At 37.9% G+C, this 13,544-nt stretch overlaps 1 protein-coding gene across 1 annotated transcript in view; it reads left to right on the forward strand.

Annotated features, from left to right (window-relative positions):
- PATJ (PATJ crumbs cell polarity complex component) overlaps positions 1-13,544 on the forward strand; it is a 332,644-nt gene that overhangs the window by 121,634 nt on the left and 197,466 nt on the right. The window contains exons 23-25 of the mRNA XM_081816865.1: positions 6,322-6,393; positions 7,620-7,797; positions 13,351-13,461. Coding sequence (XP_081672991.1) covers positions 6,322-6,393; positions 7,620-7,797; positions 13,351-13,461 — 361 coding nt within the window. The remainder of the gene's footprint in view (positions 1-6,321; positions 6,394-7,619; positions 7,798-13,350; positions 13,462-13,544) is intronic.

Consider the following 13,544-nt stretch of genomic DNA (forward strand, 5'->3'; position numbering starts at 1 on the left):
AATGAAAATAAATGCTTTCAGGTATTGATCCTTTGTTTTGAATATGGCAGGTAAAATAGGAGGGGGGTGTCATATTTGGGGAAAGGATTAAATGAATTATTGTTAAATTTTTTTTTTTATATTTATTTGAGAGAGCGAGAATGAGAGAGAGAGAGAGTACATGAGAGGGGGGAGGGTTAGAGGGAGAAGCAGGCTCCTCGCCGAGCAGGGAGCCGGATGCGGGACTCGATCCAGGGACTCCAGGATCATGACCTGAGCCGAAGGCAGTCGCTTAACCAACTGAGCCACCCAGGCGCCCAAATTATTGTTCAATTTTGAGCCCCAGTACAGTGCCTGGCATGTAAAGCTTTGTAAGGCAATGGTGGATATCTAATAGATTTACCTTTAAGGTAAATTTTGTGTAGATTCAGAACATTGGTAAGAGGCTGAGGATTAGGGGAGAATAAATATGTACATTTGAGCAAAGACTACTCTGGAGTGTTTGAGTTGGGAGGAAAACGGGAGATTTCTAGTATAATGCTGTTGGAGCTGTTGTCTGCTCTGCAGGCGAAGACAAATGTGAAAAATTAGGACAAGAGGTACATAGAGCATTACACTAATGTGTTTGAAAATATAATTAGATCTTTGTTTACTAATTTAGGCTTTACAGAAGGCCAAATGAGAAGTAAATTTGATATAAGAAAGCAACTTACCCATTATGGCTTGAGTTTTTGTTTCTTAACAAAACTCTTAAGCACAGTTTTACATATTTATATAAAATGCACAAATTTTAAGGGACAGTTTGCTTAATTTTGATAAATTCATTCACAGCCTGATCAAGATATTACATCCATCACTCCTTGGCAGTATCCTGCCCCAGGCAACTACTAATATGACTTCTAACACCATAAATTATTTCTCCCATTCTAGAACTCATGTAAATGTTGTCATACAGTAGGTACTTTTTTGTGTCTGGCTTCTTTCCCTCAGCACAGTCTGTGTCCTTCTAAACTTTAATGTAAGGGAATGCCTAATTCTTTATGTATACTCGTGTCAGATAATAATTTGCTTTGCAACTTCAAAATCACAGTGTAACGTCTGTGTAAGTAGCCCTACTAGTGTGAAAAACACTAGTGCCTATTGTCCTGTTTCCTGTGGTGTGTCATGCAAAATTACCATATAGAATCTGTATTTAAAGAGGAAAGCAATCTCAAGATAGTTTAGTTACAACCAAAACTCGTCCTGCTTGCATCATTTTAGAGTGCGGAGTTTACTTGACACACATTTTGGCTTAGTACTTAGTAGGTAGAAATTTTATATGAAAGAAGGTACGTTGGAAAGAAAAGGTCTGATTCATCTCATTTTTGTATGATGCTGAAAATTTGATTTGCCTAGAGGTTGTATATCATCAAATCTTACATTAATATCCACTTGTTCATTAATGGGGTGGTCCACCTTTCCCCCCAGTTCTGTAAAAGTGTTAACTTTGTCCATTTGTTATAAAGGTCAAAAATAAAAAGCACTGTTTCTATTGGATGGTTAATTCCTCTGGGGAAAATTGGTTATAAAACTCTGGATCAAAGTGTAAGAAGTACATTTCATTTATTTTAACATGAGATTCTAACTGATTGAGCTACTGACCATATTTAATCAGTGCAAATTATAAAATTTGAGGTCAGAAAACCCTTGTTAAAGTTTTAAATATGTTTGTGTAAATTTAGATCTTAATATATGCAGAAAAATATTTTACTTTTTCAGTTAATTTTTAATTTGGGTTAAAAGGTATATGCATTCATCAGTGTAAAGTGACCACATTAGTTTGTATAGTTGCTCATCTCTTGTGATAGTATTTCCAAAATAAATCACACTATCTAGATAAGCTTTTGCAAGATGGGTTTTTTTTTTTTTTGGTTGTTTTATTGTACTTTAAAGATTTTATTTTTAAGTAATCTCCACAACCAACGTGGGGCTTGAACTCACAATCCTGAGATCAAGAGTCACATGCTCCCCCAACTGAGCCAGCCAGGTACCCCTAAGCTTTTGCAAGTTTAATCTCTCTCTAGGTATGAAATAATCTGAAGAAAATATGTGTAAACTTCCTAAAGAAATATAATATGCTTTGAAAAAGTCAGTTTCTTCCAACAGAATAATCCTTTTGTTACACTATCAAAACTAAAATCTTGCATATTCTAGACAGTGTTTTCTTTCCCCCCTTAGTTGTATGTGAAAGCCAGCTGTTTTGGAAATTTTGGTTTTCATTTTTTTAAGTGGGGAAACCAATCGTCCATACTAATGTTAAAACTTGGTTTCCATTCTGTTTTAGGTTTCTAAAAATTGAATAACAGTAGCATACATGTACCATAGTAAAAATACCTATGTGGGATTTTCTTCTTCTTCTTCTTCTTCTTAATGCCTCTTATGAACTGTTTTTGCTCACAACACTTCTGACACCAAATATGTGTGTTTTCCCCTCTGCCCAACTACTGATTCTCTGGACACTAACTGTTGTCTTAAAATTCAATTCACTTCTGACACTAGCTACTCAGAGTTAGTGCTGATTGCACAGTCTAAGGACTTAGTCCCACAAGACTGTCCTGACTTCAGATGCCCGTCACAAGTTCCGTGTTGCTAGCTGTGCGTCTGACCAACCAGCTACAAATTGGGAGTTCCCATGATCCCTTTCTCAGGTTTGATGATCAAAACCTTTGATTTGCTAGGATGGCTCACAGAAATTAGGAAAGTGCTTTACTTATGCTGACTGGTTTATTATAAAAGATACAACTGAGAAATAGCCAAATAGAAGAGATGCATAGGGCAAGGTATGGAGGGGAGGGGAGGTATGGAGGATGCACAGAGCTTCCATGCATTTCCTGGGTGCGTCCCCCCTCCCCTCCGCCAGTACATCAATACCTTGATGTATGTGCCAGTCTGGAAGTTCCATTATGTGAGCATGACTGGTTACATCATTGGCCATCAGTGATTGAACTCCATCTCTAGCCCCTCTCCTCTTCTCAGAGGAGGGTGAGACTGAAAGTTCTAACTAATCGTATGGTTGTTGTTGTGGCAACCAGACCCCGTCCTGAAGCTGTCTAAGGCCTCACCAAAAGTCCCCTTACTAGCATAATAAACTCAGGTATGGTTGAAAAGGGCTTGTTATAAATAACAAAAGATGATCCTATCACCTCTGTCACTTGAGAAATTTAAGGGTTGTAGAAGCTCAGTGCTTCTTATTATCACACCTATTACAATTTGGGATACAGGAAAGTAGAAAATGAGAGGAGGAAGGTTTCAGTGTTGATTTGCTTTTTGGATTTTTAATTGTAATCTTCAGTTTATATTTAAAGGGGAATTCTAAAATACAACAGAGTGGGGTGCCTGGGTGGCTCAGTCAGTTAAGCGGCTGCCTCTTGATTTTGGTTCACATCATGATCTCAGGGTCGTGTGATTGAGCCCTGCATCGGGCTCCAAGCTCAGTGTGGAGTCTACTTGAGGATTCTCTATCCCCCTCTCCCCCTCCGCCAGCTCGCATGTGCTCTCTCTCTAAAATAAATCTAAAAAATAAAAATAAAAAAATACAGCAGAGCATGAAGATATTCCTTGCAGTAATAGCCATATTCCAGGATATAATCTCAGTGTATCATATTTGGGATAGCAAATAAATTACATCAATAGCATGGGCTATTAAGATGCTATTAAATAAAAAAATGATTATAATACACAAGGAAAATTTTGATACAAATTCAAACGAAAAAAATTGTAAAGGGAATGAATGTTAAGCCTCAATTAAATGCCAGTCATATATCATTTAATCCTTACTATTACATAGGGTAATCAAAATATGGAAGTTTCTGCTATCACAACTATCCAACAAACATATATGCACATGTACAAAAAACAATGTAATGTGATAAATAAAGACTTAAGTTGGTAGAATCATGGGTATCATTTAAGGATTGCATTCAGCTGCTTATAAACAAACACCCCACTTAGTGTAGCTTAAACAAACAGGGCCTTAATCTTTTTTATGTAAAAACCCCTGAAGAAGGTGATCTGTCAGGGTCTTAAAAACCTTCTTCTTTCTGCTCTGCTATTTTCTTAATGTATTGGTTTAGTCATTGTTTCTTCATGATTTTAAAATGGGTGCTCCACCGCCAATGTCATCTCTGCCTTCTAGGCAAGAAGAAAGGGAAGGTCCTAGAAAAAGCCTCCTGCCAGGGGCGCCTGGGTGGCTCACTTGGTTAAGCAACTGCCTTCGGCTCAGGTCATGATCCTGGAGTCCCAGGATCGAGTCCCGCATCGGGCTCCCTGCTCGGCAGGGAGTCTGCTTCTCCCTCTGACCCTCCCCCCTCTCATGTGCTCTCTCTCATCCTCTCTCTCTCTCAAATAAAAAAAAAAAAAATCTTAAAATAAAAAAAAAAAAAAAAAGAAAAAGCCTCCTGCCAGATGATTCTCTCTCCATTCAATGAGTTTTTCTGGAAATCTCTAGGGACTTTTACTTTTATTTCAGAACACAACATCCAGTTACCATTAGCTGAAAGGAAGTCCAGAAAATGTATTTCTTTAAAGCTGGGCATAGTGCCACCTGGAATAAACGAGAGGTTATGTTGGTTAGGAAGGAGGGAGAGGACATTAGATAAGTAATTGGGAAGTATCTGCCAAGTTCTTTTTCCTTGAATATTGTGATGCTTTTAATAATAAAAAATACACTGTCTGAGGCAAGAAAGCCATCTGGTAGTGGGTGAGATGTTAATGGCCCCTGATGATCCCAGTTCCTTTTTTTTTTTTTTTAAGATTTTATTTATTTACAAGAGAGAGAACGAGGGGTAGAGAGAGAGGGAGAAGCAGACTCCCCGCTGAGCAGGAAGCCACTTGCAGGGCTCCATCCCAGGACCCTGACTGAGATCATGACCTGAGCCGAAGGCAGACGCTCACCCGACTGAGCCACCCAGGAACCCCATGATTGCAATTTCTTAACTGATTTTTTGGATTGTCTAGATCCTTTCCATTTTCTCTTTCTCACTCAGCCTTAAACCATTATATCCTAGAAAGTCTGTAGAAGCAGCAAATAGGTGGAGTTTTATTACTTTTTATGGGACTTATTTGAGAGTTCAGAGAAAAATACAGCATTGAAACTTTGCGTGCTGCAACATAGATTTGGATATTGTGAAGAGGCTGTGTGCTCAGGAGCCTTCTGTGAGCCTCAGTTCCTCATGTGGAAAATATAATAGTATGACCTGCAGTGCTGCTTCACAGGGTTTTTGTGAACATGAAATGGAAGAGGTAGTGCCTCCATTTTTGTGTAGAGTAATACAACTTACGCTGTCAGACCTATTATCTAATTTGGTGGTCCAGAGTCACATCCATTTCATGGTGCAGGTTAGACTGGAGCTTAGCACTCCTGATTCCTCCTTTAGATAATGTATGGTAATGTGTCTACCCTATTCAATAGCATTACCTTTGTAGGTATTCTGTAATTCAGCATTTTATGTTGTTATTTCCATACTAACATAACTTGATGGGTGAAAGTGTGGTGGTAGGTAGGATCGAATTAGATCTAACATAAGTAAATCTCTGCAAAGTGCAGAGTGATGGATAATGACACAAAACATTCATGGGATACAAATGACAAGGGAATTATTTAGGGTCAGGGTGACAGATCTAGAAAGAGGGATTGTGCTTACCAACCGTTTAGCCATTTCAGCTATTGATGTTGATTTATGCTGGAGTGTTCTCTTTGCTGGTTCATCAGTACCAAGTTTGAAGGAATATATTTCCTAATATTTTATATGTTGATAGAAAAACAAATGTGATATTGTACAAATCAAGCACAGATTTTTAGAAAATTGCATCTAGAGTGTCACCAATAAAAGTGTTTATAATAGTTCTATGACTTTTTGGAGACAGGTGGATATTTATTGAGTTGAACATTAATGTTCTGGTTGATGTATGTATTTTATTGATGTAAATATTTTAAAAGCTTAAAAATTAAGAACTATTTACATATAGATTGTTTAATTTTGAAAGTTTCTAGGAGCCTTTAATACAACACTGTTTTACAAATTGTGTGTTTTTTCTTTTCTTTCTTTTTTTTTTTTTTTTTAAAGATTTTATTTATTTGAGAGAGAGAGAATGAGAGAGAAAGAACACATGAGAGCGGATAGGGTCAGAGGGCGAAGCAGACTCCCTGCCAAGCAGGGAGCCCGATGCGGGACTCGATCCAGGGACTCCAGGATCATGACCTGAGCCGAAGGCAGTCGCTTAACCAACTGAGCCACCCAGGCGCCCCTCTTTTCTTTTTTTTATTATGTTAATCACCATGTTTTTTCCTTTCTCTCCCCTCAGTGAGTTACCTGAAAGAGAAGAAGGTGAAGGAGAAGAAACTCCAAACTTCAGCCACTGGGGTCCACCAAGAATGTATGTTGATGACATTATTGGCTTTCTCAGGAGAACACAATCAGTTAGTTGCTCTTAAATTTCATAGTGTCATGTGGACATGTACTGATTGAGAAATTGCCATCATCCACATGTAGGCTGGCCTAAATTTTAGTTTTGTCTTATCTAGGGATTTTTAGCCAGGCAAAATGACTATAATCAACATTAAATGGAAAGTTTTATCATAGTTTTTCAGAAAAAGCAATTTACAAATGTCCATGTATGATAGTAACCAATGGACTAAGTATACTTTATTATTGCACCACTGCCTTGAATGCAGTAAAATTTCTTCCTTTTTTTTTTTGTTTTTTTAAATAACAGCAACAGTAGTTGAGGCTTCTAGCATGTATTCATTTATCTCTATCCTCCTCCTCTTGTGTTCGTCCAAGTTTGTGTCTTGTTTGAGCTAACAGAATATAAAAGTCTTCCTTTAGCTGCTCTATTCTGCATGCATTATTAATCCCACGGTACCCACCCACATGGTCTGTTTTCTTCTTGCACTTCTGTGTTTTGTCTTAAAGACTCTTGGGCACTGTTTTTCTGAACTACTTTTTAATTTCAATTAATCATTGGCCACATCTGCAGTCTGAGTAAAATTCATAACCATTTGAAGGGCAAGTTTTATTCCATACTTTATTTTAAAAAGTGATGTGGAGGTAGGAAGAAAAGAGAGCCTGCCAGCTTTAAGAGCAAAATCTGTCCCCTACTTAAAGAAGCACAGGTTAAACCTGCTGACTGGAAAAGGCAGCTAGGGCAAGAAGCCTTTTAGTGGCAAATTTATTTTATTGTGGAAGTCTGTGCTTTTTGCCAAAATGATAATATGCGACTTTCTTGATTCCCCCACCCACCCACCCATTTGTTATTTCCTTCATCCATTCTTTGCTGATGTTAGGGATATAGAATTAAAGAACTAATTATAGAAAATATATTGTGGTAGGAGATGGGAACATTAAGGCCAACCAAAATCTCTGAATATTAAGAGGGTGTATTTATTGTTTTAGAAATATTTCCAAATTCAAGCTTTCACGTGGGCCATGAATGATTGATAATGTCCTATAATTTTGGAACTAGGTACAGTTTCGAAAATTGTAAAAATATATTCATATAAAATATGAGTCACAAGGATATGGTCCAAATCAAACACTTATAGTGACCATCCAACAAATTATATTAACTTGCTCATAAGTGAATTCATTTTCTTTTTACAGTGTTGAGATATTTAGGGAACCCAATGTGTCTCTTGGTATTAGTATTGTTGGTGGACAAACTGTTATAAAACGCCTGAAGAATGGAGAGGAACTTAAAGGTATATTTATCAAACAAGTTTTAGAAGACAGTCCAGCAGGAAAAACAAATGCTCTTAAAACAGGAGATAAAATACTTGAGGTAAGTGATGTTAAAATTCCGTTTTTGTTTGAAACCTACTTTAAGACAGTAATCATTTAACTGGAAGTCCTTCCTTCATTTGTTGGGGGTATATGTGGATACAATTGGTGTATTTTCTTTCAATGCCCTAGTTTGTATGTTGTTTGCATAATTTTATGCATTTTAAAGTTGGGGTGGTTATCATATAGCATAGACAAAGGATCAGCTGACTAAAAAAACAATTTTACAATTTAACAGAATGAGTCAGCTCGTTAGCATTGTGTTTCTCCCATAGTCTTCAACAAACTCTAATTTTTTTTCATCATTTAAAAAATTTCTAATGTTCTGCTTTTAAATTGAAGTATAGTTGTCATACAATGTGACATTAACTTGCAGGTGTACTAGGTATAGACAATTCTGTACATTATGCAATGCTCGCCACGAGTGTGGTTAGCATCTGTTGCCATACAACATTATTACAATATTATTGACTATATTCCCTATAACAAGCTCTACATTGTATAAATATGTGTCAGTGGGATAGCCATGCTCATCCAGCCTCCATTGGAGGAAGGGGTGACTCCATTGTTCACATGCGTAGGCTTTACAGAGCAGCAGAGTTTAGGGCACATCAAGGCGCTGAGAATGTCCTGAGGTCTGAATCTCATACATTTCTTTGCACTGGGTTTATTGGATGGACATCATATTAAATAGCTTCAATCCCAGAATAGTGTTCTTGATACATGCTTTATGATGCTAAACTTCAGCTGTGGTGCTTTAGTTCTGATAGAATGAAAAGAGCCCTGGAGGTCACGGGTTGAAGTCTTGATTGTGCTGTTTATTTTGTATCTGTTCTTGGACATATTATTAAACCCACCTTATTCTCAATTTCGAAATAAAATGGAAATGAGAATCTAAAACTCATAGCATCATTGTGACGATTAAAGCCAAGAACTGTGTAAAATTGCTCTGAATATACAAATATTAGGTTATATTTGTGTTTTTGAAATTAAAAGATTTCAAACACACTGGGGTTATGGCAGTGAAGAAAATGAGCAAAATTCCTACTCTTAGGTTATTTACATGGTAGTGGGGAAGATAGATAACGTACGTAATATGTAGAGTGTTAGATTGTAGTAAATAGCAGAAAGATAAGGAGGAACGAAGGGCAGTGGAGGTGCTGATTGCAACCGATAGATAGGTTATGGAAGATGATGTTGGGACAAATACAGGAAGTGAGAGAGTGAGCCATGTGGATGTATAGGGGAAGAAGTCTCTAGGCAGAAAGAACTAAAATGCTTAAGCTCTGAGGTAGGAGTTTGCCTGACTATGTTGAAGGAACAGAAAGAAGTCCAGCACCACTAATGTAGGTAGAGTGAGCAAGAGAGTGTGAAGAGAAAAGTCTGAGAGGTAATGTGAAGCCACATCACAGAGAGCTTGGAAAGTTGTCCATTCTAGAATTGTGAATGTGTACATATTTTAAAAGGATTACTCTGACTTCAGGGGCAGGTGGGGTTTCCTTTATTTAGTATTTGCATACATAGCACATTGTTTTTTTCATTCCTTCATTTTTACCCTTGTGATTTTGTTTTAGTTGTATGTTTTGTAAGCAACATATATAACTGGATTTTGCTTTTTTAAATCTACCTTGATAATCTTCATCTAGTAAAGAACTGACACGGATTCATTTTTTACTTTGATTACTGATATATTTGAACTTAGTTTTTAAATATGTATCTGTGTTTTGTGTGGTCCTTTTTCTTCCCCTTAACTTTCTATTTTGAAACAGTCAAAGGAAATTGTAAAGAAATGTACAAGGAAGTCCCAGGTGCTCCTCCCTCAGCCTCCCCCCCAGGTTACTGTGTGACACAACTGTAGAACATGAGCAGAACCAAAATACTGATAAGGGCACAACACCAGTTACATAGGCACTGATATATAACTTGGTGTATTTTTATAGCTCTACGCAGTTTTATCACATGTGTAGCCTTGCCTGACCACCCCCACAATCAAAGAAACTCAGTGTATCACTGTAAGACTCCCCTGTGTTGCCCTCTACAGCCGTTCATCTCCCCTACCATATCCCCCCATACCCAACCTCTGGCAACCACTAATCTGTTTCTTCATGTCTATAATTATGTTATTTCACAGTTGTCACATAAATGGAATTACGTATTCTGCATCTTTTTGAGATTGGCTTTTCTCACTCAGCATAATTGCACTGAAGTTCATTTAATTTGTTGTGTCCATCAATAGTTCATTCCCTGTTATTGTGACTGAATACTTCTATGGTGTGGAGGTACCACAGTTTAACCATTCACTCATTGGAAGACACCTGGGTTGGGGTGCCTGGGTGGCGACTCTTGGTTTCGGCTCAGGTCATGATCTCAGGGTAGTGCAGTCGCCCTTTGTTGGCTTCCGCGCCCTTTGTTGGCAGTCTGCTTGGGACTCTCTCTTTCCCTGTCCGCCCCCGCCCCGCCCACCCTGCCCCGTGCGCTTGTGTTCTCCCTCTTTCTTTCTCAAATAAGTAAATAAATCTTTAATATATATGTGTGTGTGTGTATGTGTGTGTGTGTATATATATACATATATATATATAAAAGAAAGGCACATGGTTTCCAGTTCTTGGTTATTATGAATAAAACGTCTATACACATTTGTATACAAGTTCCTAAGTGAAAATAAGTCTCCATTTGTCTGCAGTAAATGCCCAAGAATGCAGTTGCTGGTTGTATGGTAAGTCCATTTTTAGTTTTGAAAGGAACTATTTTCCAGAGTAGCTGTACTATTTTACATTTCCACCAGCAGTATGTGAGTGATCCGGTTTCTCCACATTTTCACCAACATTTGGTGTTGTCACTATTTTTCATTTTGGACAGTCTCATAGGTAGATAGTGATATCTCATTGTTCTGAGTTTCCCTAATGGCTAATAATAAAGAACTCTTCATGCCATCTGTACATGTCCTCTTTAGTGAAATGTTTGTGCATGTCTTTTGCCTGTTTTCTAATTGTATTGCTCATTGTTTTATCTTTTTAAATTAGGTGTTTTCCCCTTCATCTTTCCTGCTTTGAGTTGAATACAAAGTATTCTCTTACTTATCCATCACTTTTATATACTAATAAGAACCCACTGTTTTATCCCAGATTTAATAATTTCTTTAAACCCACAGCAGATTTGAAATGTTAACACTTTAATATTTATTTTGTCAAGCATATGGAGTCATTTGTTTACTTTTTTTTTCCTGTGAAAAGCATTACTCATTTGTTTTGTTTTTAAGGAAAGCTTAATAATCATTTCTCTCTGCCTTGAAACAATTGCATAAAGGAGCTAGATCTGTATAAAGAAGGATTTGTTGACCTGGGAAGTTAGCGATTAATTTAATTTTGGGAAATGGGTCTTACCTGTGTGAATGGACATACTTCTGGGTTATACATTTAAAGCTGAGAAAAGCGTAAGATTATATTTCTGCTGTAATATAACAGAATTCCATTTTTTCCCTAACTTCTAACTTCAGTGATTCCCATTTAACCCTGTGGAAATGTGTGTTGGGGAAACAAAAGCTGATTATTACTCGAAGATGAAATGGTTCTATAGCTTCTACTTCTCTTACTGTTGAATGTTTTGGGGATTAGGTTATTCATAAGAAGCTTCTCCAAACTGTTGTGATAGCTTTTAAGCTTCAGTTAAATTTTTTTCTATATTGGTTTACTATTATTCATATCCTTCCTGAGTTCATATGGGAAGAGATGTTTTCACAGAAAAGAGGTTTTCACAGAAGAGAAGGTTTCATTAAAACCTTCCAGGGGATATCTGTCAGAATAAAAGGCCAAAGTTCTTGCCACAGCCTCTGTGTGGTCGTGTGGCTTCAGCTGCCTCCCTGACTCATCTCTCTGCACTCTCCCTTGCACTGGGCGCTACACTCACCTGCTTTTAAACCCCTCTCCCACACTGGGCTCCTGTCTCCTACCTTCGGGCCCTTACCTCTGTGTCCCTCAGCTTCAGGTGGGCTGACTTTTCTCCTCACCGTGCTCTGACTCAGTGATTGATCATCCTCATCACTTCCAGCTCCTTGGATCCCCTTTGCTTTTACTGAACTTGTCTGGGGAAACCACATCCTAGTTAAATGCAACTCTTGGCTTATTTCAGGTCCCTAGCGTGGCTGGAGAAAATAACCAGCTAGGCTGTCTGGTCTCATTTTAAATTCATGAGCTCCTTCTCAACTGAGTCTTTAGTTCTGCCTTGCAATCCTGTAATATTTCCCTAGTTGTTTCACTCTCCTGCTTCCAGAGGTAACTCCTTCACACCTCCTAAACTGCCTTCCTCCATTTTAATCTCAGTTTATGGTACTTATTTCTTATTTCATGGAGAAAATAGAAGCAGTACAAAAAGGAACTTCCCCTTGCTCTCACTGCGTGCCAAATCTTTTTTTCTAACTGTATCTGTAACAACATATGAACTATTTGTGCTTCTAACTAAAGCCAGCCTCCGTAACTTGTGCCACGGAAGTCATTCCCTCTTCGGTGTCTGAGGACTCACTTCCTCAGGTGTCACTTCTCTCTCTCGCATGCATTTTCCCTCTCTGCCACACCATGATTACTGTAATACCTCCCATCTTAAACACAAAAGCCAACCTTGATCCCACAGCCTTATCCACCTACATTCCTGTTTCTTTGGTCTCCTTATGGCAAAGAGGTATTCACAAATTGTCACATCCACTGACCATAAGCCACCCCAACATTTATTAAGGCTTTGTTACATTATCGGTTTGAGAAATTGGTTTTGTTAAATATGGTAGATACAGAATGCTGTTGGAGATTTTGGACATGTTTGCAAGTTAGGTTGTCTGAAATTTGTATAAGGAGCTGTGTATACTTATCCCAATTTACTGAACAGAGAACACTTTTAGTAAAAACCTATGGATATTTTCATAGCTCTTTTTTAAACATAATTTGAGAAATGTTCAACTACTCAATTAAAATAATGGACAATTTGCTTAAAATATTGTACTTCTCAATTTGAGAGAAGAGTCCAGACCGCCTTCCCCTGTCCCCACTCAGAATTCTGTGCTGTGTTTAGTGGTAGAGGTGACATCATAGCTCAGAAACTTCTTAAGATTCTGTCACTGACCGAACTACCTATTTTGGATAATTATATTTAACCAGGGCTGTTATTATTAAGATACTTGTCGGGCGCCTGGGTGGCTCAGATGGTTAAGCGTCTGCCTTCGGCTCAGGTCATGATCCCAGGGTCCTGGGATCAAGTCCCGCATCGGGCTCTCTGCTCCTTGGGAGCCTGCTTCTCCCTCTGCCTCTCTCTCTCTCTGTCTCTCATGAATAAAGAAATAAAATCTTTAAAAAAAAAAAAAAAGATACTTGTCTTACTTTTCTGGAAGGTGGAATGTTATTTTCCTTAAACATGTTCTTAAACAAGCTTTTTGTGGGCAAATCTTTTTTTTTTTTTTTCCTTTTTTTGGCTTTGGTCTAATTCAGTAGACTGGCTCTTCTCATCACTATATAACACATGTGAACTCTATAGCCTTTCTAATTGAAATGAAATTACTTCTCTGTTTTAGGTGTCTGGAGTAGATTTGCAGAATGCCTCACACAGAGAAGCAGTGGAGGCCATTAAGAATGCGGGAAATCCTGTGGTGTTCGTTGTTCAGAGCTTGTCATCCACTCCAAGAGTAAGCTTTAGTTGATATTTTCAAAAAATTTAAAAATACTCTATATATCTATGGACCAAGCTTTTGCCTCCATGTATTTTTCC

This window comes from Leptonychotes weddellii, chromosome 4 (genome assembly GCF_054177405.1).
Source record: "Leptonychotes weddellii isolate Sample4059 chromosome 4, ASM5417740v2, whole genome shotgun sequence".
Taxonomy (NCBI): domain Eukaryota; kingdom Metazoa; phylum Chordata; class Mammalia; order Carnivora; family Phocidae; genus Leptonychotes; species Leptonychotes weddellii.